Below are 27,978 nucleotides of genomic sequence, written 5' to 3'. Positions count from 1 at the left end.
TGTGGCTGATGCTCTTTCCTCTTTCCGGAAGGCAGCAGCTTCCAGTTTAGTCTCGTATTCAGCCTGAATGTTGTCCCTCTTCTTCAGAACAATCTGGCAGAGCAGAAACACACCAGACTAAATATAACACGCACACACACACACACACACACAAACACAGTCCCTCTCCTTTACAACAGCCTGACAGAGCAGAAACACGCCAGAGATGTTAGCAGCCTGCTGCAGAGAGAGGCCAGACTGCTACAGCCACTTGGCAGCCCAGAATGGTTGTGGTTCATGTACCCTCCCGCTGCATCAGATCTCACTTAGACTGACACTACTACTAAAGCCCCACAGTCTGTCTGGAGCCATTCATTATGCTCATCATTGCAATCTAGACTTCTTAATGAAATCATAGTTTAAAATCATAATTTAATATCTGTTTTCATCTCAAATAAAAAAGAACATGTACAGTTCCTTGCAAAATAATGTTGTTTTTTAAAGATTAATAAAAATGTAAAACATTAAATATTACTGTTGCGTAAGTATTCATCTCCCTGTTGTCAGTAATTACAGCTGTGAGTCTATTTGGGCAAGTCTCTAAGAGCTTTGAACACCTGGATTGTACAATATTTTATGGTTGGGTGGTATGCAGACGTCCATAACTTCATACCGTGCTTGTGCCATCCTGGGGTATATGGTATTAGAATGCTAACAAAATGATAACAAGAAGTAAAGAATTCTCATAGAAGATGCTAGGCAAATGCTAACAAAATGATATCAAGAAGTAAGGAATTCTCATAGAAGATGCTAGGCAAATGCTAACAAAATGATATCAAGAAGTAAGGAATTCTCATAGAAGATGCTAGGCAAATGCTAACAAAATGATATCAAGAAGTAAGGAATTCTCATAGAAGATGCTAGGCAAATGCTAACAAACGCATGCAAAATACTTACTACTAAGACAGACAACCCAGCTCCTAAAGTTATGCAGGTACACTATACAACAATATGTGATCTAGCGTTGTCACGATACCAACATTTTACAAATGATACGATACCAGGCCAAGTATCACGATACCGATTAGTATCCAGGCACGGGGGTAGGCCGTCATTGTAAATAAGAATTTGTTCTTAACTGACTTGCCTCGTTAAAAAAGGTTACACACGAGTATCACGATGGTTTAAAAAAATCAGTGGCCTAGCATTTTGTTACCCTGGCCCCCCTGGAAGCGTCTTCCCGTTTAAAACGTTCCCCTGAAAACCTGTCACTGAACTGCACACTTCTCTACTCAATACAACACATTGGATTTAACTTCACACAATTCAGTGCATGATGGACTACCGCATATAATGGCTAATTTGCACAAATAACACTACATAATGATCTGTATGTTAGTCATGGGGACAACACTACATAATGATCTGTATGTTAGTCAGGGGGACAACACTACATAATGATCTGTATGTCAGTCAGGGGGACAACACTACATAATGATCTGTATGTTAGTCAGGGGGACAACACTACATAATGATCTGTATGTCAGTCAGGGGACAACACTACATAATGATCTGTATGTCAGTCAGGGGGACAACAATACATAATGATCTATATGTCATTGTGTCAGTCAGGGGACAACACTACATAATGATCTGTATGTCAGTCAGGGGGACAACACTACATAATGATCTATATGTCATTGTGTCAGTCAGGGGACAACACTACATAATGATCTGTATGTCATTGTGTTAGTCATGGGGACAACACTACATAATGATCTGTATGTCAGTCAGGGGGACAACACTACATAATGATCTGTATGTCAGTCAGGGGGACAACACTACATAATGATCTGTATGTCAGTCAGGGGGACAACACTACATAATGATCTGTATGTCATTGTGTCAGTCAGGGGACAACACTACATAATGATCTGTATGTCATTGTGTCAGTCAGGGGGACAACACTACATAATGATCTGTATGTCAGTCAGGGGGACAACACTACATAATGATCTGTATGTCAGTCAGGGGACAACACTACATAATGATCTGTATGTCATTGTGTCAGTCAGGGGACAACACTACATAATGATCTGTATGCCAGTCAGGGTACAACACTACATAATGATCTGTATGTCAGTCAGGGGGACAACACTACATAATGATCTGTATGTCAGTCAGGGGGACAACACTACATAATGATCTGTATGTCAGTCAGGGGACAACACTACATAGTGATCTGTATGTCAGTCAGGGGACAACACTACATAATGATCTGTATGTCAGTCAGGAGGAAAACACTACATAATGATCTGTATGTCAGTCAGGAGGACAACACTACATAATGATCTGTATGTCATTGTGTCAGTCAGGGGACAACACTACATAATGATCTGTATGACAGTCAGGGGACAACACTACATAATGATCTGTATGTCAGTCAGGGGACAACACTACATAATGATCTGTATGTCAGTCAGGGGGACAACACTACATAGTGATCTGTAAGTCAGTCAGGGGGACAACACTACATAATGATCTGTATGTCAGTCAGGGGGACAACGCTACATAATGATCTGTATGTCAGTCAGGGGACAACACTACATAATGATCTGTATGTCAGTCAGGGGACAACACTACATAATGATCTGTATGTCAGTCAGGGGACAACACTACATAATGATCTGTATGTCAGTCAGGGGACAACACTACATAATGATCTCAAATGTCAGTCAGGGTACAACACTACATAATGATCTGTATGTCAGTCAGGGGGACAACACTACATAATGATCTGTATGTCAGTCAGGGGACAACACTACATAATGATCTGTATGTCATTGTGTCAGTCAGGGGGACAACGCTACATAATGATCTATATGTCAGTCAGGGGACAACACTACATAATGATCTGTATGTCATTGTGTCAGTCAGGGGGACAACACTACATAATGATCTGTATGTCAGTCAGGGGACAACACTACATAATGATCTGTATGTCAGTCAGGGGGACAACACTACATAATGATCTGTATGTCAGTCAGGGGGACAACACTACATAGTGATCTGTATGTCAGTCAGGGGACAACACTACATAATGATCTGTATGTCACTGTGTCAGTCAGGGGACAACACTACATAATGATCTGTATGTCAGTCAGGGGGACAACACTACATAATGATCTGTATGTCAGTCAGGGGACAACACTACATAATGATCTGTATGTCATTGTGTCAGTCAGGGGACAACACTACATAATGATCTGTATGTCAGTCAGGGGACAACACTACATAATGATCTGTATGTCATTGTGTCAGTCAGGGGACAACACTACATAATGATCTGTATGTCAGTCAGGGGACAACACTACATAATTATCTGTATGTCAGTCATGGGGACAACACTACATAATGATCTGTATGTCAGTCAGGGGACAACACTACATAATGATCTGTATGTCAGTCAGGGGACAACACTACATAATGATCTGTATGTCAGTCAGGGGACAACACTACATAATGATCTGTATGTCAGTCAGGGGACAACACTACATAATGATCTGTATGTCAGTCAGGGGGACAACACTACATAATGATCTGTATGTCAGTCAGGGGGACAACACTACATAATGATCTGTATGTCATTGTGTCAGTCAGGGGGACAACACTACATAATGATCTGTATGTCAGTCAGGGGACAACACTACATAATGATCTGTATGTCAGTCAGGGGGACAACACTACATAATGATCTGTATGTCATTGTGTCAGTCAGGGGGACAACACTACATAATGATCTGTATGTCAGTCAGGGGACAACACTACATAATGATCTGTATTGTCAGTCAGGGGGACAACACTACATAATGATCTGTATGTCATTGTGTCAGTCAGGGGGACAACACTACATAATGATCTGTATGTCATTGTGTCAGTCAGGGGGACAACACTACATAATGATCTGTATGTCATTGTGTCAGTCAGGGGACAACACTACATAATGATCTGTATGTCAGTCAGGGGACAACACTACATAATGATCTGTATGTCAGTCAGGGGGACAACACTACATAATGATCTGTATGTCAGTCAGGGGGACAACACTACATAATGATCTGTATGTCATTGTGTCAGTCAGGGGGACAACACTACATAATGATCTGTATGTCAGTCAGGGGGACAACACTACATAGTGATCTGTATGTCAGTCAGGGGACAACACTACATAATGATCTGTATGTCACTGTGTCAGTCAGGGGGACAACACTACATAATGATCTGTATGTCAGTCAGGGGACAACACTACATAATGATCTGTATGTCATTGTGTCAGTCAGGGGACAACACTACATAATGATCTGTATGTCAGTCAGGGGACAACACTACATAATGATCTGTATGTCATTGTGTCAGTCAGGGGACAACACTACATAATGATCTGTATGTCAGTCAGGGGACAACACTACATAATTATCTGTATGTCAGTCATGGGGACAACACTACATAATGATCTGTATGTCAGTCAGGGGACAACACTACATAATGATCTGTATGTCAGTCAGGGGACAACACTACATAATGATCTGTATGTCAGTCAGGGGACAACACTACATAATGATCTGTATGTCAGTCAGGGGACAACACTACATAATGATCTGTATGTCAGTCAGGGGACAACACTACATAATGATCTGTATGTCATTGTGTCAGTCAGGGGGACAACACTACATAATGATCTGTATGTCATTGTGTCAGTCAGGGGACAACACTACATAATGATCTGTATGTCAGTCAGGGGACAACACTACATAATGATCTGTATGTCATTGTGTCAGTCAGGGGGACAACACTACATAATGATCTGTATGTCAGTCAGGGGACAACACTACATAATGATCTGTATGTCAGTCAGGGGGACAACACTACATAATGATCTGTATGTCATTGTGTCAGTCAGGGGGACAACACTACATAATGATCTGTATGTCAGTCAGGGGACAACACTACATAATGATCTGTATTGTCAGTCAGGGGGACAACACTACATAATGATCTGTATGTCATTGTGTCAGTCAGGGGGACAACACTACATAATGATCTGTATGTCATTGTGTCAGTCAGGGGGACAACACTACATAATGATCTGTATGTCATTGTGTCAGTCAGGGGACAACACTACATAATGATCTGTATGTCAGTCAGGGGACAACACTACATAATGATCTGTATGTCAGTCAGGGGGACAACACTACATAATGATCTGTATGTCAGTCAGGGGGACAACACTACATAATGATCTGTATGTCATTGTGTCAGTCAGGGGGACAACACTACATAATGATCTGTATGTCAGTCAGGGGGACAACACTACATAGTGATCTGTATGTCAGTCAGGGGACAACACTACATAATGATCTGTATGTCACTGTGTCAGTCAGGGGGACAACACTACATAATGATCTGTATGTCAGTCAGGGGACAACACTACATAATGATCTGTATGTCATTGTGTCAGTCAGGGGACAACACTACATAATGATCTGTATGTCAGTCAGGGGACAACACTACATAATGATCTGTATGTCATTGTGTCAGTCAGGGGGACAACACTACATAATGATCTGTATGTCAGTCAGGGGACAACACTACATAATGATCTGTATTGTCAGTCAGGGGGACAACACTACATAATGATCTGTATGTCATTGTGTCAGTCAGGGGGACAACACTACATAATGATCTGTATGTCAGTCAGGGGACAACACTACATAATGATCTGTATTGTCAGTCAGGGGGACAACACTACATAATGATCTGTATGTCATTGTGTCAGTCAGGGGGACAACACTACATAATGATCTGTATGTCAGTCAGGGGACAACACTACATAATGATCTGTATTGTCAGTCAGGGGGACAACACTACATAATGATCTGTATGTCATTGTGTCAGTCAGGGGGACAACACTACATAATGATCTGTATGTCAGTCAGGGGACAACACTACATAATGATCTGTATTGTCAGTCAGGGGGACAACACTACATAATGATCTGTATGTCATTGTGTCAGTCAGGGGGACAACACTACATAATGATCTGTATGTCATTGTGTCAGTCAGGGGGACAACACTACATAATGATCTGTATGTCATTGTGTCAGTCAGGGGACAACACTACATAATGATCTGTATGTCAGTCAGGGGACAACACTACATAATGATCTGTATGTCAGTCAGGGGGACAACACTACATAATGATCTGTATGTCAGTCAGGGGGACAACACTACATAATGATCTGTATGTCATTGTGTCAGTCAGGGGGACAACACTACATAATGATCTGTATGTCAGTCAGGGGGACAACACTACATAGTGATCTGTATGTCAGTCAGGGGACAACACTACATAATGATCTGTATGTCACTGTGTCAGTCAGGGGGACAACACTACATAATGATCTGTATGTCAGTCAGGGGACAACACTACATAATGATCTGTATGTCATTGTGTCAGTCAGGGGACAACACTACATAATGATCTGTATGTCAGTCAGGGGACAACACTACATAATGATCTGTATGTCATTGTGTCAGTCAGGGGACAACACTACATAATGATCTGTATGTCAGTCAGGGGACAACACTACATAATTATCTGTATGTCAGTCATGGGGACAACACTACATAATGATCTGTATGTCAGTCAGGGGACAACACTACATAATGATCTGTATGTCAGTCAGGGGACAACACTACATAATGATCTGTATGTCAGTCAGGGGACAACACTACATAATGATCTGTATGTCAGTCAGGGGACAACACTACATAATGATCTGTATGTCAGTCAGGGGACAACACTACATAATGATCTGTATGTCATTGTGTCAGTCAGGGGGACAACACTACATAATGATCTGTATGTCATTGTGTCAGTCAGGGGACAACACTACATAATGATCTGTATGTCAGTCAGGGGACAACACTACATAATGATCTGTATGTCATTGTGTCAGTCAGGGGGACAACACTACATAATGATCTGTATGTCAGTCAGGGGACAACACTACATAATGATCTGTATGTCAGTCAGGGGACAACACTACATAATGATATGTATGTCAGTCAGGGGACAACACTAAATTATGATCTGTATGTCATATACTTTTTGGCCTAAATGCAAAGCCTTATGTTTGGGGCAAATCCAACACAACACTGAGTACCAATCTTCATATTTTTAAGCATGGTGGTGGCTGCATCATGTTATGGGTATGCTTGACCTCGGGGAAATACTGGGGAGTTTTTCAGGATAAAAAGAAACTGGATAGGGCTAAGCACAGGCAAAATCCTAGAGGACACCTGGTTATCTACTTTCCACCAGACACTGGCAGAGGAATTCATGTTTCAGCAGGACAATAACCTAAAACACAAGGCCAAATTAACACTGGAGTTGCTTACCAAGAAGACAGTGACCAAGTTACAGTTGCTTGAAATACTTATGGCAAGGCTTAAATTGCTGTCTCGCAATAATCAATATTAATAGGCAAATATTGTAGGCTTGTGTTAACTCGCTTATTTAGTAGCTAGTTCGCTATCTAGCTGTGGTTAGCTTCTTTCAAAATCAAACATTCGCTTGGTAACAGCAGTGAATCCCCTCCTGGATCATGAACCTTGCTGGCTAATATTCGTTTTGTGCGTGCAGCAAACTGAGTAGCAATTTTGAGTTACTTTTATACTTGTTTAGGTCAGAAACTGTACAAAATGTTTGCAAAGCGCTCATTAGCATTTAGTTAGCATTCTCTATGAGGATTCCTTATTGCTTGTTAGCATTTTGTTAGCATTCTGGTAAGTGACGTTTTTTCTTTAGAGTGGTACTCAGTGTTGTATTGGATTTGCCCCAAACATAAGGCTTTGCATTTAGGCCAAAAAGAGTCTTCCTTTGCCATGTTTTTTTATTTATTGTTGTGGCAGTATTACTTTAGTGCCTTTGTTGCGTACAAGATGCATGTTTTGGAATATTTTGTATATTTGTGTTCGTTCACTCTCTGTCATTTAGATCATTATTGTGGAGTCACTACAATGTTGTTGATCCATCCTCAGTTCTCTCCCATCACAGCAATTGAACACAGTAGCCATTTTAAAATCACCAATGGCCTGAGCAGTTTCACTCCTGTCCTGCAGCATCAGAAGGACGACTGTATCTTTGAGGTGTCTTGGGTGGTTTAATATATCATGCACAGCATAATTATTAACTTGACCATGCTTCAACAGATATTCCATGTCTGATTTGTTATTGTTAATCATTTACCAAATCACTGCACATCTTTATGAGGCTTTCGAAAAGATCCCTGGGTCTTTGTAGTTGAATCTGTGCTTCTACCCCCCAAACCATAAGACTCTTGAACACATAATTAAATGGCTACCTGGACTATTTGCATTGTCCCCAACCAACCCCCCATTTTTACACTGCTGCTACTCTGTTTATTATCCATGCAAAGTCACTTTCCCTCTACCTACCGGTACATGTATATATTACCTCAATTCTCTCAACTAACCACATTGACTCTGTACCGGTACCCCCTGTATATAGCCTCCACATTGACTCTGTACCGTAACACCCTGTATATAGCCTCCACATTGACTCTGTACCGGTACCCCCTGTATATAGCCTCCACATTGACTCTGTACCGTAACACCCTGTATATAGCCTCCACATTGACTCTGTACCGTAACAAATCAAATCAAGTTTATTTTATATAGCCCTTCGTACATCAGCTAATATCTCGAAGTGCTGTACAGAAACCCAGCCTAAAACACCAAACAGCAAGCAATGCAGGTGTAGAAACACCCTGTAAATAGCCTCCACATTGACTCTGTACCGGTACCCCCTGTATATAGCCTCCACATTGACTCTGTACCGGTACCCCCTGTATATAGCCTCCACATTGACTGTACCGGTACCCCCTGTATATAGCCTCCACATTGACTCTGTACCGTAACAAACTGTATATAGCCTCCACATTGACTCTGTACCGGTACACCCTGTATATAGCCTCCACATTGACTCTGTACCGTAACACCCTGTATATAGCCTCCACATTGACTCTGTACCGTAACACCCTGTATATAGCCTCCACATTGACTCTGTACCGTAACACCCTGTATATAGTCTCCACATTGACTCTGTACTGTAACACCCTGTATATAGTCTCCATATTGACTCTGTACTGTAACACACTATATATAGCCTCCAAATTGACTCTGTACCGTAACACCCTGTATATAGCCTCCACATTGACTCTGTACCGTAACACCCTGTATATAGCCTCCACATTGACTCTGTACCGGTACCCCTGTATATAGCCTCCACATTGACTCTGTACCGTAACACCCTGTATATAGCCTCCACATTGACTCTGTACCGTAACACCCTGTATATAGTCTCCATATTGACTCTGTACTGTAACACCCTGTATATAGCCTCCACATTGACTCTGTACCAGTACCCCCTGTATATAGCCTCCACATTGACTCAGTACCGTAACACCCTGTATATAGCCTCCACATTGACTCTGTACCGTAACACCCTGTATATAGCCTCCACATTGACTCTGTACCGTAACACCCTGTATATAGCCTCCACATTGACTCTGTACCGTAACACCCTGTATATAGCCTCCACATTGACTCAGTACCGTAACACCCTGTATATAGCCTCCACATTGATTCAGTACCGTAACACCCTGTATATAGCCTCCACATTGACTCTGTACCGGTACACCCTGTATATAGCCTCCACATTGACTCTGTACCGTAACACCCTGTATATAGCCTCCACATTGACTCTGTACCGTAACACCCTGTATATAGCCTCCACATTGACTCTGTACCGTAACACCCTGTATATAGCCTCCACATTGACTCTGTACCGTAACACCCTGTATATAGCCTCCACATTGACTCTGTACCGTAACACCCTGTATATAGCCTCCACATTGACTCTGTACCGTAACACCCTGTATATAGCCTCCACATTGACTCTGTACCGTAACACCCTGTATATAGCCTCCACATTGACTCAGTACCGTAACACCCTGTATATAGCCTCCACATTGATTCAGTACCGTAACACCCTGTATATAGCCTCCACATTGACTCTGTACCGGTACACCCTGTATATAGCCTCCACATTGACTCTGTACCGTAACACCCTGTATATAGCCTCCACATTGACTCTGTACCGTAACACCCTGTATATAGCCTCCACATTGACTCTGTACCGTAACACCCTGTATATAGCCTCCACATTGACTCTGTACCGTAACACCCTGTATATAGCCTCCACATTGACTCTGTACCGTAACACCCTGTATATAGCCTCCACATTGACTCTGTACCGGTACCCCCTGTATATAGCCTCCACATTGACTCTGTACCGGTACCCCCTGTATATAGCCTCCACATTGACTCTGTACCGTAACACCCTGTATATAGCCTCCACATTGACTCTGTACCGTAACACCCTGTATATAGCCTCCACATTGACTCTGTACCGTAACACCCTGTATATAGCCTCCACATTGACTCTGTACCGGTACCCCTGTATATATCCTCCACATTGACTCAGTACCGTAACACCCTGTATATAGCCTCCACATTGACTCAGTACCGTAACACCCTGTATATAGCCTCCACATTGACTCTGTACCGGTACCCCCTGTATATAGCCTCCACATTGACTCTGTACCGGTACCCCCTGTGTATAGCCTCCACATTGACTCTGTACCGGTACCCCTGTATATAGCCTCCACAGTTAGGATGGGTGGAAGCAAAAATCAGAGATAAACACCAGATTGTAGTGCCTGAAGAAACCCCAAACCCCCAGCTCTCATTGGTCACCCAGCTCTCATTCTGTCTCAACACAAACATGACTGGTCACCCAGCTCTCATTCTGTCTCAACACAAACATGACTGGTCACCCAGCTCTCATTCTGTCTCAACACAAACATGACTGGTCACCCAGCTCTCATTCTGTCTCAACACAAACATGACTTGTCAGCCAGCTCTCATTCTGTCTCAACACAAACATGACTGGTCAGCCAGCTCTCATTCTGTCTCAACACAAACATGACTGGTCACCCAGCTCTCATTCTGTCTCAACACAAACATGACTGGTCACCCAGCTCTCATTCTGTCTCAACACAAACATGACTTGTCACCCAGCTCTCATTCTGTCTCAACACAAACATGACTTGTCAGCCAGCTCTCATTCTGTCTCAACACAAACATGACTGGTCAGCCAGCTCTCATTCTGTCTCAACACAAACATGACTGGTCAGCCAGCTCTCATTCTGTCTCAACACAAACATGACTTGTCACCCAGCTCTCATTCTGTCTCAACACAAACATGACTGGTCACCCAGCTCTCATTCTGTCTCAACACAAACATGACTTGTCACCCAGCTCTCATTCTGTCTCAACACAAACATGATTGGTCACCCAGCTCTCATTCTGTCTCAACACAAACATGACTGGTCAGCAAAAGTAATTCTAGGGAAAGAGGAAGCGACACATCCTGATGTGGTGAAAGTCTGCTTTCCTCAGCAGTCTGGCAGATGAGAGGACTTTAGAGAGAGAGAGAGAGAGACAGAGAGAGAGGGGGAGAGAGAGAGTAAACCAGACTTTCCAGGCTGAAAAGCAATTTGACTGAAACATGAGCCTTCAGGAAGTATTCCCACCCCTTGGCTGTTTCCACATGTTGTTGTGTTACAGCATGAGTTTTAAAATGGATTAAAATGCAAACGATTACTGGCCTGCATTATAACTGGCCTGCATACAGTACAGTACCCCATAATAAATTAAAAAAAATGAAAAGCTGAAATGTCTCTTAATAAGTATTTAACCTCTTTGTTGTGGCAGTATAAATGTGCTGAACAAAATCACATAAGTGTTTAACATGACTTTAGAAGGACTACCTCATCTCTGTACCCCACACATACAACAATCTGTGAGGTCCCTCAGCGAATTTACAACTACAAAGATCAGGGAGGTTTTCCAATGTCTCACAAAGAAGGGCACCTATTGTTTTTTTTTAAAGCAGATATTAAACATCCCTTTGAGCATGGTGAAGTTATTAATTACACTTTAGATGGTGTATCAATAGATCCAGTCACTACAAAGATACAGGCGTCCTTCCTAACTCAGTTGCCCGAGAGGAAGGAAATCGCTTTAGGGACTTCACCATTTTTTAAATTAATTTTACCTTTATTTAACCAGGCAAGTCAGTTAAGAAAAAATTCTTATTTTCAACGCCGGCCTAGGAACAGTGAGTTAACTGCCTTGTTCAGGGGCAGAACGACAGATTTTTACCTTGTCAGCTCGGGGATTCGATCTTGCAACCAACGCTCTAACCACTAGGCTACCTGCCACCCCATGAGGTCAATGGTGACTTTAAAACAGTTATAGTACTTAATGGCTGTGATAGGAGAAAACTGAGCACGTCTCCGGAGCCGCTGAGCCGGAAGAGAGCGTATTAATCCTGCTGTAGAATTCAATGCAGCCAGCCAGCAGGTCAAATTAACGACCAAAATGTATGAGTCACTCAGAAACATGAATCATGATTCTCCACTCAGTATAAAGAGTAGTTCAAAAATAACTGCAGTTTGGTCAGTGAAGGATATCGGCATATTTTGCGTTAAAAGTTATATCACAAACAAAGTACTAGGGAAGTGAATTGATGTTAGCTTCAGCTGTAAGCTAGCTAGGTAAGTTAGCCTACAAAGATGGAAGCTACCGGTATCTTCTTTCATTGTAAAGTGTTCTAGTCTGTTATGACCTCGTTTCACGAACAGTAATTAACAGATTCAACATTTATACATGTTGAATAATTCAAATGTGTTCACTTATGTATTACATGAGAGGGGAGCTAACATGGTACAGTCCAGACTCCCAGTGGTTCCTCAGGACAGACTTGAGTCAGTATGAGAGGGGAGATAACATGGACTCATTCTACCGTATTCTACCGTACCATCATGGACTCATTCTACCGTATTCTACCGTACCATCATGGACTCATTCTACTGTATTCTACCGTACCATCATGGACTCATTCTACTGTATTCTACTGTACCTTCATGGACTCATTCTACTGTATTCTACCGTACCATCATGGACTCATTCTACTGTATTCTACCGTACCATCATGGACTCATTCTACTGTATTCTACTGTACCATCATGGACTCATTCTACTGTATTCTACCGTACCATCATGGACTCATTCTACTGTATTCTACCGTACCTTCATGGACTCATTCTACTGTATTCTACCATACCTTCATGGACTCATTCTACTGTATTCTACCGTACCATCATGGACTCATTCTACTGTATTCTACCGTACCTTCATGGACTCATTCTACTGTATTCTACCGTACCATCATGGACTCATTCTACTGTATTCTACCGTACCATCATGGACTCATTCTACTGTATTCTACCGTACCATCATGGACTCATTCTACTGTATTCTACCGTACCATCATGGACTCATTCTACTGTATTCTACTGTACCATCATGGACTCATTCTACTGTATTCTACCGTACCATCATGGACTCATTCTACTGTATTCTACCGTACCTTCATGGACTCATTCTACTGTATTCTACCATACCTTCATGGACTCATTCTACTGTATTCTACCGTACCATCATGGACTCATTCTACTGTATTCTACCGTACCTTCATGGACTCATTCTACTGTATTCTACCGTACCATCATGGACTCATTCTACTGTATTCTACCGTACCATCATGGACTCATTCTACTGTATTCTACCGTACCATCATGGACTCATTCTACTGTATTCTACCGTACCATCATGGACTCATTCTACTGTATTCTACTGTACCATCATGGACTCATTCTACTGTATTCTACCGTACCATCATGGACTCATTCTACTGTATTCTACCGTACCATCATGGACTCATTCTACTGTATTCTACCATACCTTCATGGACTCATTCTACTGTATTCTACTGTACCTTCATGGACTCATTCTACTGTATTCTACCATACCTTCATGGACTCATTCTACTGTATTCTACCGTACCATCATGGACTCATTCTACTGTATTCTACCGTACCTTCATGGACTCATTCTACTGTATTCTACCATACCTTCATGGACTCATTCTACTGTATTCTACCGTACCATCATGGACTCATTCTACTGTATTCTACCGTACCATCATGGACTCATTCTACTGTATTCTACTGTACCATCATGGACTCATTCTACTGTATTCTACCGTACCATCATGGACTCATTCTACTGTATTCTACCGTACCTTCATGGACTCATTCTACTGTATTCTACCATACCTTCATGGACTCATTCTACTGTATTCTACCGTACCATCATGGACTCATTCTACTGTATTCTACCGTACCTTCATGGACTCATTCTACTGTATTCTACCGTACCATCATGGACTCATTCTACTGTATTCTACCGTACCATCATGGACTCATTCTACTGTATTCTACCGTACCATCATGGACTCATTCTACTGTATTCTACCGTACCATCATGGACTCATTCTACTGTATTCTACCGTACCATCATGGACTCATTCTACTGTATTCTACCATACCTTCATGGACTCATTCTACTGTATTCTACCGTACCATCATGGACTCATTCTACTGTATTCTACCGTACCATCATGGACTCATTCTACTGTATTCTACCGTACCATCATGGACTCATTCTACTGTATTCTACCGTACCATCATGGACTCATTCTACTGTACCTTCATGGAATCAATATAGAGGACGTATTCTCGGAGCACGGGCAGGAAGTCTTCGCTCATGTCCTGGGTGAGTTCGTCCAGAGCGTTGGAACAGTTAGCGACGCAGCTGGCCACGCCCTCCAGAGGCTCCTGTAGCTCCGCCTCCGACAACGCCCAGGTAGTGTAGACAGGACCGTACTCACGCAGCTCTACCTGGTACTCTGAATACACAGGGGAGGAGGGACACAGTAGTCAGAGACAGGAGAGAGAAGGGGACAGTCACCGCCCAGGTTAGACAGGACCGTACTCACACACACACACACCTTGTGAGTACACACAATTCAGTCCTATTCCAAATCCTATTTTCCCTAACCCCTAACCTGTACTCTTACCCTAACCCAAAAACCTCACCCTGGCTCCTAACCCTTATCGTAATTCTAACCCTAATTCTAACCTTAACCCTAAACCCCCTAGAAATAGCATTTGACCTTGTGGGGACTAACAAAATGTCAAATGTTTGTTTGTTTACTATTCTTGTAGGGACGTCTGGTCCCTACAAGAATAGTTAAACATGTCCACACACACACACACACACACACACACACACACCAGGGAGTCACTGACACAGAGTCGGCCTACAGGGAGGAGGTGAAGGCCCTCGGAGTGTGGTGTCAGGAAAATAACCTCACACTCAATGTCAACAAAACAAAGGAGATGATCGTGGACTTCAGGAAACAGCAGAGGGAGCAGCCCCCTATCCACATCAACGGGACAGTAGTGGAGAAGGTGGAACGTTTTAAGTTCCTCGGTGTACACATCACGGACAAACTGAAATGGTCCACGCACACAGACAGCGTGGTGAAGAAGGCGTAACAGCGCCTCTTCAACCTCAGGAGGCTGACGAAATTTGGCTCGTCACCTAAAACCCTCACAAACTTTTACAGATGCACAATCGAGAGCATCCTGTCGGGCTGTACCACCGCCTGGTACGGCAACTGCATCACCCTCAACCACAGGGCCCTCCAGAGGGTGGTGAGGTCTGCACAACGCATCACCGGGGCCAAACTACCTGCCCTCCAGGACACCTACAACACCCGATGTACAGGAAGGCCAATAAGATCATCAAGGACAACAACCACCCGAGCCCCTGCCTGTTCACCCCGCTATCATCCAGAAGGCGAGGTCAGTACAGGTGCATCAAAGCTGGGAACTAGAGACTGAAAAACAGCTTCTATCTCAAGGCCATCAGACTGTTAAACAGCCACCACTAACATTGAGTGACTGCTGCCAACATACTGACTCAAATCTCTAGCCACTTTAATAATTAATAATTGGATGTAATAAATGTATCACTAGCCACTTTAAACAATGCCACTTTATATAATGTTTACATACCCTACATTACTCATCTCATATGTATATACTGTACTCTATACCATCTACTGCATCTTGCCTATGCCGTTCTATACCATCACTCATCCATATATTTATATGTACATATTCATTCCGTTACACTTGTGTGTATAAGGAAGTTGTTGTGAAATTGTTAGATTACTTGTTAGATATTACCGCACTGTTGGAACTAGAAGCACAAGCATTTCGCTACACTCACATTAACATCTGCTAACCATGTGTATGTGACCAATAAAATTGGATTTGGCAACACAGAACAGAAAAGAGTGACCCAGCAATAACCACTGTTACCTACCTGACTGTTCTTTGATGATTCTCTGTGCTATCCTGTCGATAGTACCCAGCTTCTGTGTGAACATATCGAGGTAGTCTCCCATAGCAGAAAACTCCACGGGTCGGCTCCTCAGCTTGTACCCTCCTGTCACGTACTTCACCGACTCCCCCATCTTAGAGAGCAGGGCTAGGCCTCGTCTCTTATCCAGGTCCTGGGGAGAAACCACAATGGTTAGAGACTCGTCTCTTATCCAGGTCCTGAGGAGAAACCACAATGGTTAGAGCCTCGTCTCTTATCCAGGTCCTGAGGAGAAACCACAACGGTTAGAGCCTCGTCTCTTACTCAGGTCCTGAGGAGAAACCATAACGGTTAGAGACTCGTCTCTTATCCAGGTCCTGAGGAGAAACCACAACGGTTAGAGCCTCGTCTCTTATCCAGGTCCTGAGGAGAAACCATAACGGTTAGAGCCTCGTCTCTTATTCAGGTCCTGAGGAGAAACCATAACGGTTAGAGACTCGTCTCTTATTCAGGTCCTGAGGAGAAACCACAACGATTAGAGCCTCGTCTCTTACTCAGGTCCTGAGGAGAAACCATAACGGTTAGAATCTCGTCTCTTATTCAGGTCCTGAGGAGAAACCACAACGGTTAGAATCTCGTCTCTTATTCAGGTCCTGAGGAGAAACCACAACGGTTAGAGCCTCGTCTCTTATCCAGGTCCTGAGGAGAAACCACAACGGTTAGAGCCTCGTCTCTTATTCAGGTCCTGAGGAGAAACCATAACGGTTAGAATCTCGTCTCTTATTCAGGTCCTGAGGAGAAACCACAACGGTTAGAGCCTCGTCTCTTATTCAGGTCCTGAGGAGAAACCATAACGGTTAGAATCTCGTCTCTTATTCAGGTCCTGAGGAGAAACCACAACGGTTAGAATCTCGTCTCTTATTCAGGTCCTGAGGAGAAACCACAACGGTTAGAGCCTCGTCTCTTATTCAGGTCCTGAGGAGAAACCACAACGGTTAGAGCCTCGTCTCTTATTCAGGTCCTGAGGAGAAACCATAACGGTTAGAGCCTCGTCTCTTACTCAGGTCCTGAGGAGAAACCATAACGGTTAGAGCAGGGGTGTCAAACTCATTCCACGGAGGGCCTAGTGTCTGCAGGTTTTTGGTTTTTCCTTTCAATAAAGCCCTAGACAACCAGGTGTGGGGAGTTCCTAACTAATTAGTGATGTTAATTCATCAATCAAGTACAAGGGAGGAGCGAAAACCCGCAGACACTCGGCCCCCCGTGGAATGAGTTTGACACCTGTGGGTTAGAGCCTCGTCTCTTACTCAGGTCCTGATGAGAAACCACAACGGTTAGAATCTCGTCTCTTATCCAGGTCCTGAGGAGAAACCACAACAGTTAGAGCCTCGTCTCTTATTCAGGTCCTGAGGAGAAACCATAACGGTTAGGTTAAACACAACATACAACATACAATTACACACAACGGTTAGAGCCTTGTTCAACACTGTTACAACATTACACCAACAGATGTCTCAGAGACTTTGATTGGAGATTCCTTCAAGCTTTATTAATTGGGAGGTATGAGTCAGAAATGCATAGAGGACTGTAATGCCTACAGTATTTGCAGTACTGTAATGCCTACAGTATTTGCAGTCATTTCTCTCCTATCGAACATACTAGGCGTATCCAGATTGTCATACCTTCATACCGACCTTGTGCCATAACCGGGATATTCAGTAATACCGGTAATACCGGTAATATTTTCAAACCCCGCCGAGCCTCTTTAATCCGAAGGTTAGCAATGCTAACAAGCACATGTAACATCCCATAGCGAATGCTAGCTAAATGCTAACGGGTGCATTGCAAACATTTCAGAAGAATATAGCAAAAATATATATAAACGCAACATGCAACAATTTAAATAAATTCATTAGGCCCTAATCTATAGATTTCACATGACTGGGAATACAGCTATGCATCTGTTGGTCACAGATACCTTTAAAAAAAGGTAGGGCCGTGGATCAGAAAACCAGTCAGTATCAACAACCAGTTTCCCTCATTCAGCGCGACATCTCCTTCGCATAGAGTTGATCAGTTTCTGGATATTGGCGGGAACTGGAACACGCTGACGTACACGTAGATCCAGAGCATCCCAAACATGCTCAATGGGTGAAATGTCTGGTGTGTATGCAGGCAATGGAAGAACTGTGACATTTTCAGCTTCCAGGAATTGTGTACAGATCCTTGTGACATGACGTTGTGCATTATCATGCTGAAACATGAGGTGATGGCGGTGGATGAATGTCACGACAATGGGGCCTCAGGATCTCGTCACGGTATCTCTGTGCTTTCAAATTGCCATCGATAAAATGCAATTGTGTTCGTTGTCCATAGCTTATGCTTTCCCATACCATAACCTGTTCACAACGTTGACATCAGCAAACCTCTCGAACCCACAAGACGCCATATACACTGTCTGCCATCTCCCCGGTACAGTTGAAAACGGGATGAATCCGTGAAGAGCACACTTCTCCAGCGTTCCAGTGGCCATCGAAGATGAGCATTTGCCCACAAATCGATCACGACGCCAAACTGCAGTCGGGTCAAGACGACGAGCACGCAGATGAGCTTCCCTGAGACGGTTTCTAACAGTTTGTGTAGAAATTCTTCGGTTGTGCAAACTCCTCAGTTTCATCAGCTGTCCGGGTGGCTGGTCTCAGACGATCCCGCAGGTGAAGAAGCCGGATGTGGAGGTCCTGGGCTGGCGTGGTTACACGTGGTCTGCGGTTGTGAGGCCGGTTGGACGTACTGCCAAATTCTCAAAAACATTACATTCTCTGGCAACAGCTCTGGTGGACATTCCTGCAATCAGCATGCCAATTGCACACTCCCTCAAAACTTGAGACATCTGTGGCATTGTGTTGTGTGACAAAACATTTTATTGTCCCCAGTACAAGGTGCACCTGTGTAAGGATCATGCCGTTTAATCAGCTTGTTGATATGCCACACCTGTCAGGTGGATAGATTATCTTGGCAAAGGAGAAATGCTCACTAACAGGGATGTAAACAAATGTGTTCACACATTTGGATTTGGCTTCACACCAATCAAATCTAGCAAAATGCCCCCCAAGGGAGGCCAGGTTGGATTTGGCTTCACACCAATCAAATCCAGCAAAATTCCCCCCAAGGGAAGCAAGGTTGGATTTGGCTTCACACCAATCAAATCCAGCAAAATGCCACCCAAGGGAGGCCAGGTTGGATTTGGCTTCACACCAATCAAATCCAGCAAAATCCCCCCCAAGGGAGGCCAGGTTGGATTTGGCTTCACACCAATCAAATCCAGCAAAATTCCCCCCAAGGGAAGCAAGGTTGGATTTGGCTTCACACCAATCAAATCCTAAACATCATTTTATTTTCTGGTCTGCTTGTGTTGATGTCCTGCAGTAGCTAGCTAATTAAATAGGCCCTTTTCTTAAGCCCTGGACGGAGAGATTGGGATTTGAACTTGATATTTGTACAAGGTCTCTTTAAAAAACGTCAGGTTTGTGACGACAACATGCAAGAGATCAATCATTCATTCATTGCTGTGATCATTGATTTCCTGAAGAAGCTATCCCTCTTCCTCTATTGGTCAAGTTACCAGGTTATTAACTAGCTAGTCAATGGGGTAACAGGGCTGAACAAGGTGTCAAAAAAAGGTTAACAACTTTGAAGTGTGAGTAGTTTCAGAACGGCCCACGACGCGGTTAATGAATGTGAAATGAGGTGCAGGCGATCCGCTATAGGAGGATAAAATGCTGTGCCTGTAATACGGGTCAGATGTTTCAACGTTGGTTTGTTTTAAAAACAGGCCGTCTTCGCTGTGGTAATGGTGCAACCGTGACGCTAACGAATCTGCACTCTGCTTGTTTCTCTAGGGCATTCAGAAACAATGGTAATTGTTACAATTACAACAATTATTATCTGGGAGATGTTTTTCATAGTCGCATAGTGCACCCAAATTAAAACATCCCGTCAACGGCAAAATATTTTGTTGCATTTTTAGAGTTCTGACTGCAGGTAACTACTTAAAAAGTAACTACAAATATTCAAATGAATATAAAAAAATATATATATATATCACAAAAAATGGCACTATTGACATTATTGAAAAATCATCCCGTTGCTATTTCCAAATACCCCGGTATAGAGTATATACGGTATACTGCCCAAGCCTATAACATACCTTAGCAGAGAGGAAGGCATTGAAGTGTTCGTTGAACGACAGGACAGGATGGTCAGCCACTCTCTTCATGAACTTATCCAGAGCCTTCCTTCTCGTCTCAACAAACTCCTCAGAGAACCGGTCAACCACGCCCTTCATCACAAACTTCTCAGGGAGGGGCTGGATGGGGCAAAGCGAGAGAGAGAGAGAGAGAGAGAGAGAGAGAGAGAGGGGGAAGAGAGAGTCATTCCTCTTGGTTAAGACGTTGGTTTTCCGAGTGGGAAACTGGGGTTCAGATCCTACCAGTTACGCTTGTACATAACTTACTGGTATGAAATGTGTAGTCTAGGGTTAGGGGTCAGGGTTAAATTACTAGTATGAGATGTGTAGTCTAGGGTTAGGGGTCAGGGTTAACGACCTGGTATGAGATGTGTAGTCTAGGGTTAGGGGTCAGGGTTAACCTGTTGAGGACAGAGGGCGCTGTTTTCACTTTGGGGGAAAATCGTGCCCAATTTAAACGGCCTCGTACTCAATTCTTGCTCGTACAATATGCATATTATTATTACTATTGGATAGAAAACACTCTCTAGTTTCTAAAACCGTTTGAATTATATCTGTGAGTAAAAGAGAACTCATTTTGCAGCAAACTTCCTGACAGGAAGTGGAAAATCTGAAATCGATGCTCTGTTCTAGGGCCTGCCTATAAATGTCCTTGATATTTATTAATATACATGCACTTCATACGTCTTCCACTAGATGTCGACAGGCAGTGAGAGAAGAAATGGAGTGTATAACTTGATCTGGGGTCGAATGAAAGCTCTTGGCATGACGTGTCACCAGTTTCCTGTTTTCTGGAGCGCGCGAGAAGGGACCTGGTATTGCCTTCTGAAAAGCTGTCGTTATAGGCGACTAATATCTCCGGCTTTGATTTTATTTGATAAATGTGACAATATCATCGTAAAGTATGTTTTTTCAATATAGTTTTATTAGATTATTGAAATTTATTCGGGACGTTAGGCGTGTTGCGTTGTGTGCCTTTGTTCAGGAAGGAGAGCTTCGCGCTACTTTGCTAGCTTTCCGTGCTAATTGACTGGAGAAGAGGACATTCTAAAACCAAACAACGATTGTTCTGGACAAAGGACCCCTTGTACAACATTCTGATGGAAGATCGTCAAAAGTAGGACCCATTTTATGATGCTATTTCATATATCTGTCGAACATGTGAAATAGTAGTTTGCGCCCAGATTTTGGGCACTCTCTCGCTATAACTAAGCTGGATGTCGTAATGAAGTTATTTTTAGAATTCTAACACGGCGATTGCATTAAGAACTAGTGTATCTATCATTTCCTATACAACATGTATTTTCTAGTAACGTTTATGAATAGTTATTTGGTCAGAATAGTTGAGTGTCATAAAAATATCCGCACATTCTGGGAAAAAGATGCTACGTTAGCACAATGTATAACCACTGATTTCAGCTCTAAATACGCACATTTTCGAACAAAACATAAGTGTATGTATAACCTGATGTTATAGGACTGTCATCTGATGAAGGTTTATGAAGGTTAGTGAAAATTAATATCTTTTGCTGGTTTATTCGCTATCGCTAACGTGCCTATTGCTATCGCTAACGTGCCTTGATGAATGAATGCGGTAGTGTGGTAGGCTATTGTAGTAAGCTAATATAATGCTATATTGTGTTTTCGCTGTAAAACACTTAAAAATCGGAAATATTGGCTGGATTCACAAGATGTTTGTCTTTAATTTGCTGTACACCATCGATTTTTCAGAAATGTTTTATGATGAGTATTTAGGTATTTGACGTTGGTGTCTGTAATTACTCTGGCTGCTTCGGTGCTATTTCTGACGGTAGCTGTGATGGTAGCTGCAATGTAAAACTGATTTATACCCCAAATATGCACATTTTTCGAACAAAACATAGATTTATTGTATAACATGTTATAAGACTGTCATCTGATGAAGTTGTTTCTTGGTTAGTTTGGTTGGTTCTTGGTTAGTTAGGTTGGCTTTGTGCATGCTACCTGTGCTGTGAAAAATGTCTGTCCTTTTTTGTATTTGGTGGTGAGCTAACATAAATATATGTGGTGTTTTCGCTGTAAAACATAAAAAAAATCGGACATGTTGACTGGATTCACAAGATGTGTATCTTTCATTTGCTGTATTGGACTTGTTAATGTGTGAAAGTTAAATATTTCTAAAAAATATTTTTTGAATTTCGCGCTCTGCCTTTTCAGTGGAATGTGGGAGGAGTTCCGCTAGCGGAACCCCGGTGCCAGACAGGTTAACTTACTGGTATGAGATGTGTAGTCTAGGGTTAGGGGTCAGGGTTACCTACTAGTATGAGATGTGTAGTCTAGGGTTAGGGGTCAGGGTTACCTACTGGTATGAGATGTGTAGTCTAGGGTTAGGGGTCAGGGTTACCTACTAGTATGAGATGTGTAGTCTAGGGTTAGGGGTCAGGGTTACCTACTGGTATGAGATGTGTAGTCTAGGGTTAGGGGTCAGGGTTAACTTACTGGTATGAGATGTGTAGTCTAGGTTTAGGGGTCAGGGTTAACGACCTGGTATGAAATGTGTAGTCTAGGGTTAGGGGTCAGGGTTACCTACTAGTATGAGATGTGTAGTCTAGGGTTAGGGGTCAGGGTTACCTACTGGTATGAGATGTGTAGTCTAGGGTTAGGGGTCAGGATTAACCTACTGGTATGAGATGTGTAGTCTAGGGTTAGGGGTCAGGGTTACCTACTGGTATGAGATGTGTAGTCTAGGGTTAGGGGTCAGGATTAACCTACTGGTATGAGATGTGTGGGCTGAGTGTCCTCCAGCTTGGTCCTGAGCCAGTCAAAGTCCTGGTAGCGCCTCCTGACAGAGTACTCAGGTAGGTCAAACTCCACCCGCGTTGTCTGGGGGGGGAAAGAAAAAGAAAGAGAGAGCGAGAGAGCGAGAGAGACAGAGCGAGAGAGAGCGAGAGAGAGAGCGAGAGAGAGAGAGAGAGCGAGAGAGCGAGAGAGAGAGAGAGAGCGAGAGAGCGAAAGAGAGAGAGAGCGAGAGAGAGCGAAAGAGAGAGAGAGCGAGAGAGAGCGAAAGAGAGAGAGAGCGAGAGAGAGAGAGAGAGCGAGAGAGCGAAAGAGAGAGAGAGCGAGAGAGAGAGAGCGAGAGAGAGAAAGAGCGAGAGAGAGAAAGAGCGAGAGAGAGAAAGAGCGAGAGAGTGAGAGAGCGAGAGAGCGAGATAGCGAGCGAGAGAGAGAGCGAGAGAGAGAGCGAGAGCGAGAGAGAGAGCGAGAGAGAGAGCGAGAGCGAGAGAGAGCGAAAGAGAGAGAGAGAGAGAGAGAGAGAGAGAGAGCGAGAGTTACACTGTGTTACCTAACCCCTAACCCTGACCCAACAAGACTAAAACCTCACAGAATACTGCCAGAAAACAATGACAATTTCTCTCAACCAGTGGCATATGGACTTTTTAGGTGATGCCGCCCTGTAATAAGCATAAATATTTATCGTGTCTATTGGATGAGTCGGTCGGTCTATTGGATGAGTCTATTGGATGAGTCGGTCGGTCTATTGGATGAGTCGGTCGGTCTATTGGATGAGTCGGTCGGTCTATTGGATGAGTCGGTCAGTCTATTGGATGAGTTGGTTGGATGAGTCGGTCAGTCTATTGGATGAGTCGGTCAGTCTATTGGATGAGTCGGTCAGTCTATTGGATGAGTCGGTCAGTCTATTGGATGAGTCGGTCAGTCTATTGGATGAGTCGGTCAGTCTATTGGATGAGTTGGATGAGTCGGTCGGTCAATTGGATGAGTTGGATGGGTCGGTCGGTCTATTGGATGAGTTGGTCAGTCTATTGAATGAGTTGGTTGCTCTATTGGATGAGTTAGATGAGTCGGTCAGTCTATTGAATGAGTTGGATGAGTCGGTCGGTCTATTGGATGAGTCGGTCGGTCTATTGGATGAGTTGGTTGCTCTATTGGATGAGTTAGATGAGTCGGTCAGTCTATTGGATGAGTCGGTCAGTCTATTGGATGAGTTGGTCAGTCTATTGGATGAGTCGGTCAGTCTATTGGATGAGTCGGTCAGTCTATTGGATGAGTCGGTCAGTCTATTGGATGCGTTGGTTGGTCTATTGGATGAGTTAGATGAGTCGGTCAGTCTATTGGATGAGTCGGTCACTCTATTGGATGAGTCGGTCGGTCTATTGGATGAGTCGGTCACTCTATTGGATGAGTCTGTCGGTCTATTGGATGAGTCGGTCACTCTATTGGATGAGTCTGTCGGTCTATTGGATGAGTCGGTCGGTCTATTGGATGAGTCGGTCGGTCTATTGGATGAGTTGGATGAGTCGGTCGGTTAATTGGATGAGTTGGATGAGTCGGTCGGTCTATTGGATGAGTCTGTCAGTCTATTGGATGAGTCGGTCAGTCTATTGGATGAGTCGGTCAGTCTATTGGATGAGTCGGTCAGTCTATTGGATGCGTTGGTTGGTCTATTGGATGAGTTAGATGAGTCGGTCAGTCTATTGGATGAGTCGGTCTATTGGATGAGTCGGTCACTCTATTGGATGAGTCGGTCACTCTATTGGATGAGTCTGTCGGTCTATTGGATGAGTCGGTCGGTCTATTGGATGAGTTGGATGAGTCGGTCGGTTAATTGGATGAGTTGGATGAGTCGGTCGGTCTATTGGATGAGTCTGTCAGTCTATTGGATGAGTCTGTCAGTCTATTGGATGAGTCTGTCAGTCTATTGGATGAGTCTGTCAGTCTATTGGATGAGTCTGTCAGTCTATTGGATGAGTCTGTCAGTCTATTGGATGAGTCTGTCAGTCTATTGGATGAGTCTGTCAGTCTATTGGATGAGTCTGTCAGTCTATTGGATGAGTCTGTCAGTCTATTGGATGAGTCTGTCAGTCTATTGGATGAGTTGGATGAGTCGGTCAGTCTATTGGATGAGTCGGTCGGTCTATTGGATGAGTTGGATGAGTCGGTCTATTGGATGAGTTGCTCGGTCTATTTGATGACAATATAAAAACACAGAATTCTAATTGCAAGAATGCTCATTGAATGTAAGGGGCATGTTCTGTACTACACTGAACAAAAATAAACTAAATAAACATGCAACAACTTCAAAGATTTTACTGAGGTACAGTTCACATGGTAGAGAAATGAACATTCAATTCTCTGGCAACAGCTCTGGTGGACATTCCTGCAATCAGCATGCCAATTGCACACTCCCTCAAAACTTCAGACATCTGTGGCATTGTGTTGTGTGATAAAACTTCACATTTTAGAGTGGCCTTTTATTGTCCCCAGCACAAGGTCCACCTGTGTAATGATCATGCTGTTTAATCAGCTTCTTGATATGCCACACCACACCTGTCAGGTGGATGGATTATCTTGGCAAAGGAGAAATGCTCACTAACAGGGTTGTAAACAAATTTGTGCACTAAATGTGCGTAATGGAACATTTCGGGGATATTTTATTTCAGCTCGTGAAACATGGGACCAACGCTTTACATGTTGCGTTTATTTTTGTTCAGTATACCGTGCTTCCATCCACATTACAGGTAGTATTTTCCACATCTCCTGGGTGGACCTACCTTAGTGGCGACCTTGTAGGTGATGTAGGTCTCCATAGTAGAGACGTGTTTCTTCGGATCTTCGACGGTAACAAAGAGGTCACGTGTTTCTCCATCCAGGTCGTCATCCAGCTGCAGCCGGTTCAGGAGGGAAGATGAGGAGGCGGGGCTAGATGTCTCCACCGGCGTCCCATTGGGCAGACTCAGGTCCTAGAAGCAGAAAACAAGGAAATAGCAACGTAATTAGTACGACTGTGTCCCAAATGGCACCCTACGGGCCCTGGTCAAAAGTAGTACGCTACCGTTTTACAGGACACAGTTGCTATGGGAATAACCTCCGCTGTAACCTAGCCCATTTGCTTCCCGGGTGAATACACCACAGTTTTCCAGATGTTAGTTCATAGGTTTCTAGTATTATCCACCTGTGTTTTACAGACCGGTGCTGCCAGCCTGAGGAGAGCCTGAGCCCAGCCAGGAGGTCTGCATCTCTTATTATCCACCTGTGTTTTACAGACCGGTGCTGCCAGCCTGAGGAGAGCCTGAGCCCAGCCAGGAGGTCTGCATCCCAAATGGCACCCTTTGTTAAAGGACTCATTTAGGCCAGAGCCTCAAACATAGAGCAATATATAGGGAATAGGGTGGCATTGGAGCCGCAGGCCAATCAGCAGGCAGGCAGCTAACAGGAAACAATCACCAGTACTGATCACCTGGCTAACGTTTTGGTACTGACCACCTGGCTAACGTTTTGGTACTGACCACCTGGCTAACGTTTTGGTACTGATCACCTGGCTAACGTTTTGGTACTGACCACCTGGCTAACGTTTTGGTACTGACCACCTGGCTAACGTTTTGGTACTGACCACCTGGCTAACGTTTTGGTACTGATCACCTGGCTAACGTTTTGGTACTGATCACCTGGCTAACGTTTTAGTATTGACCACCTGGCTAACGTTTTAGTATTGACCACCTGGCTAACGTTTTGGTACTGATCACCTGGCTAACGTTTTAGTATTGACCACCTGGCTAACGTTTTAGTATTGACCACCTGGCTAACGTTTTGGTACTGACCACCTGGCTAACGTTTTAGTATTGACCACCTGGCTAACGTTTTAGTATTGACCACCTGGCTAACGTTTTGGTACTGATCACCTGGCTAACGTTTTAGTATTGACCACCTGGCTAACGTTTTGGTACTGACCACCTGGCTAACGTTTTGGTACTGACCACCTGGCTAACGTTTTGGTACTGATCACCTGGCTAACGTTTTAGTATTGACCACCTGGCTAACGTTTTGGTACTGATCACCTGGCTAACGTTTTAGTATTGACCACCTGGCTAACGTTTTGGTACTGATCACCTGGCTAACGTTTTGGTACTGACCACCTGGCTAACGTTTTAGTACTGACCCCTGCTGGTGGTTTGGATTTGGAGCCTGGCTGCGTTCCAGCTCGAACCAAAGTGAAATTCTGACAGTTGGGCCGAGCTCTCTGACTCTTGCCGATTCCTGTGCAGATTGCTTCTGTGATGGGCTTGAGAACCTGGTCATGGCGCCAGCGATAACGGCCCCCTCCCAGAGCTTTAGGACAGCAGCTTACGATATGTTCCAGTGTCCCTCTCTTGGAGCATAGCGAGCATGCAGGAGTTTCCACTTTGCCCCCAGCAGAACAGGTTTGATGAGCTGGGTAGGACATGCACCACCTGGATCAAGAACTTAATGCG

The 27,978-nt window shown here is 43.7% G+C and overlaps 1 protein-coding gene across 1 annotated transcript; it reads right to left on the bottom strand.

Annotated features, from left to right (window-relative positions):
• On the bottom strand, positions 1-27,805 carry snx30 (sorting nexin family member 30; the record flags this gene model as incomplete). The annotated part of the gene is made up of 7 exons (XM_038987439.1): positions 27,752-27,805; positions 26,281-26,469; positions 23,483-23,593; positions 20,693-20,851; positions 16,489-16,678; positions 14,802-15,001; positions 1-93 (listed from the first exon to the last, which is right to left on the bottom strand). Coding segments are annotated over exons 1-7 (996 nt in total), but the record flags the coding sequence as incomplete, so codon positions are not given.
• Between the last annotated feature and the right edge of the window lie 173 nt (positions 27,806-27,978).

The sequence above is a fragment of the Salvelinus namaycush genome, unplaced genomic scaffold, assembly GCF_016432855.1.
Source record: "Salvelinus namaycush isolate Seneca unplaced genomic scaffold, SaNama_1.0 Scaffold73, whole genome shotgun sequence".
In the NCBI taxonomy this organism is placed as follows: Eukaryota; Metazoa; Chordata; class Actinopteri; order Salmoniformes; family Salmonidae; genus Salvelinus; species Salvelinus namaycush.
Note: the sequence above shows the minus strand (reverse complement) of the source record. Positions and strands in the feature narration are given on the sequence as shown.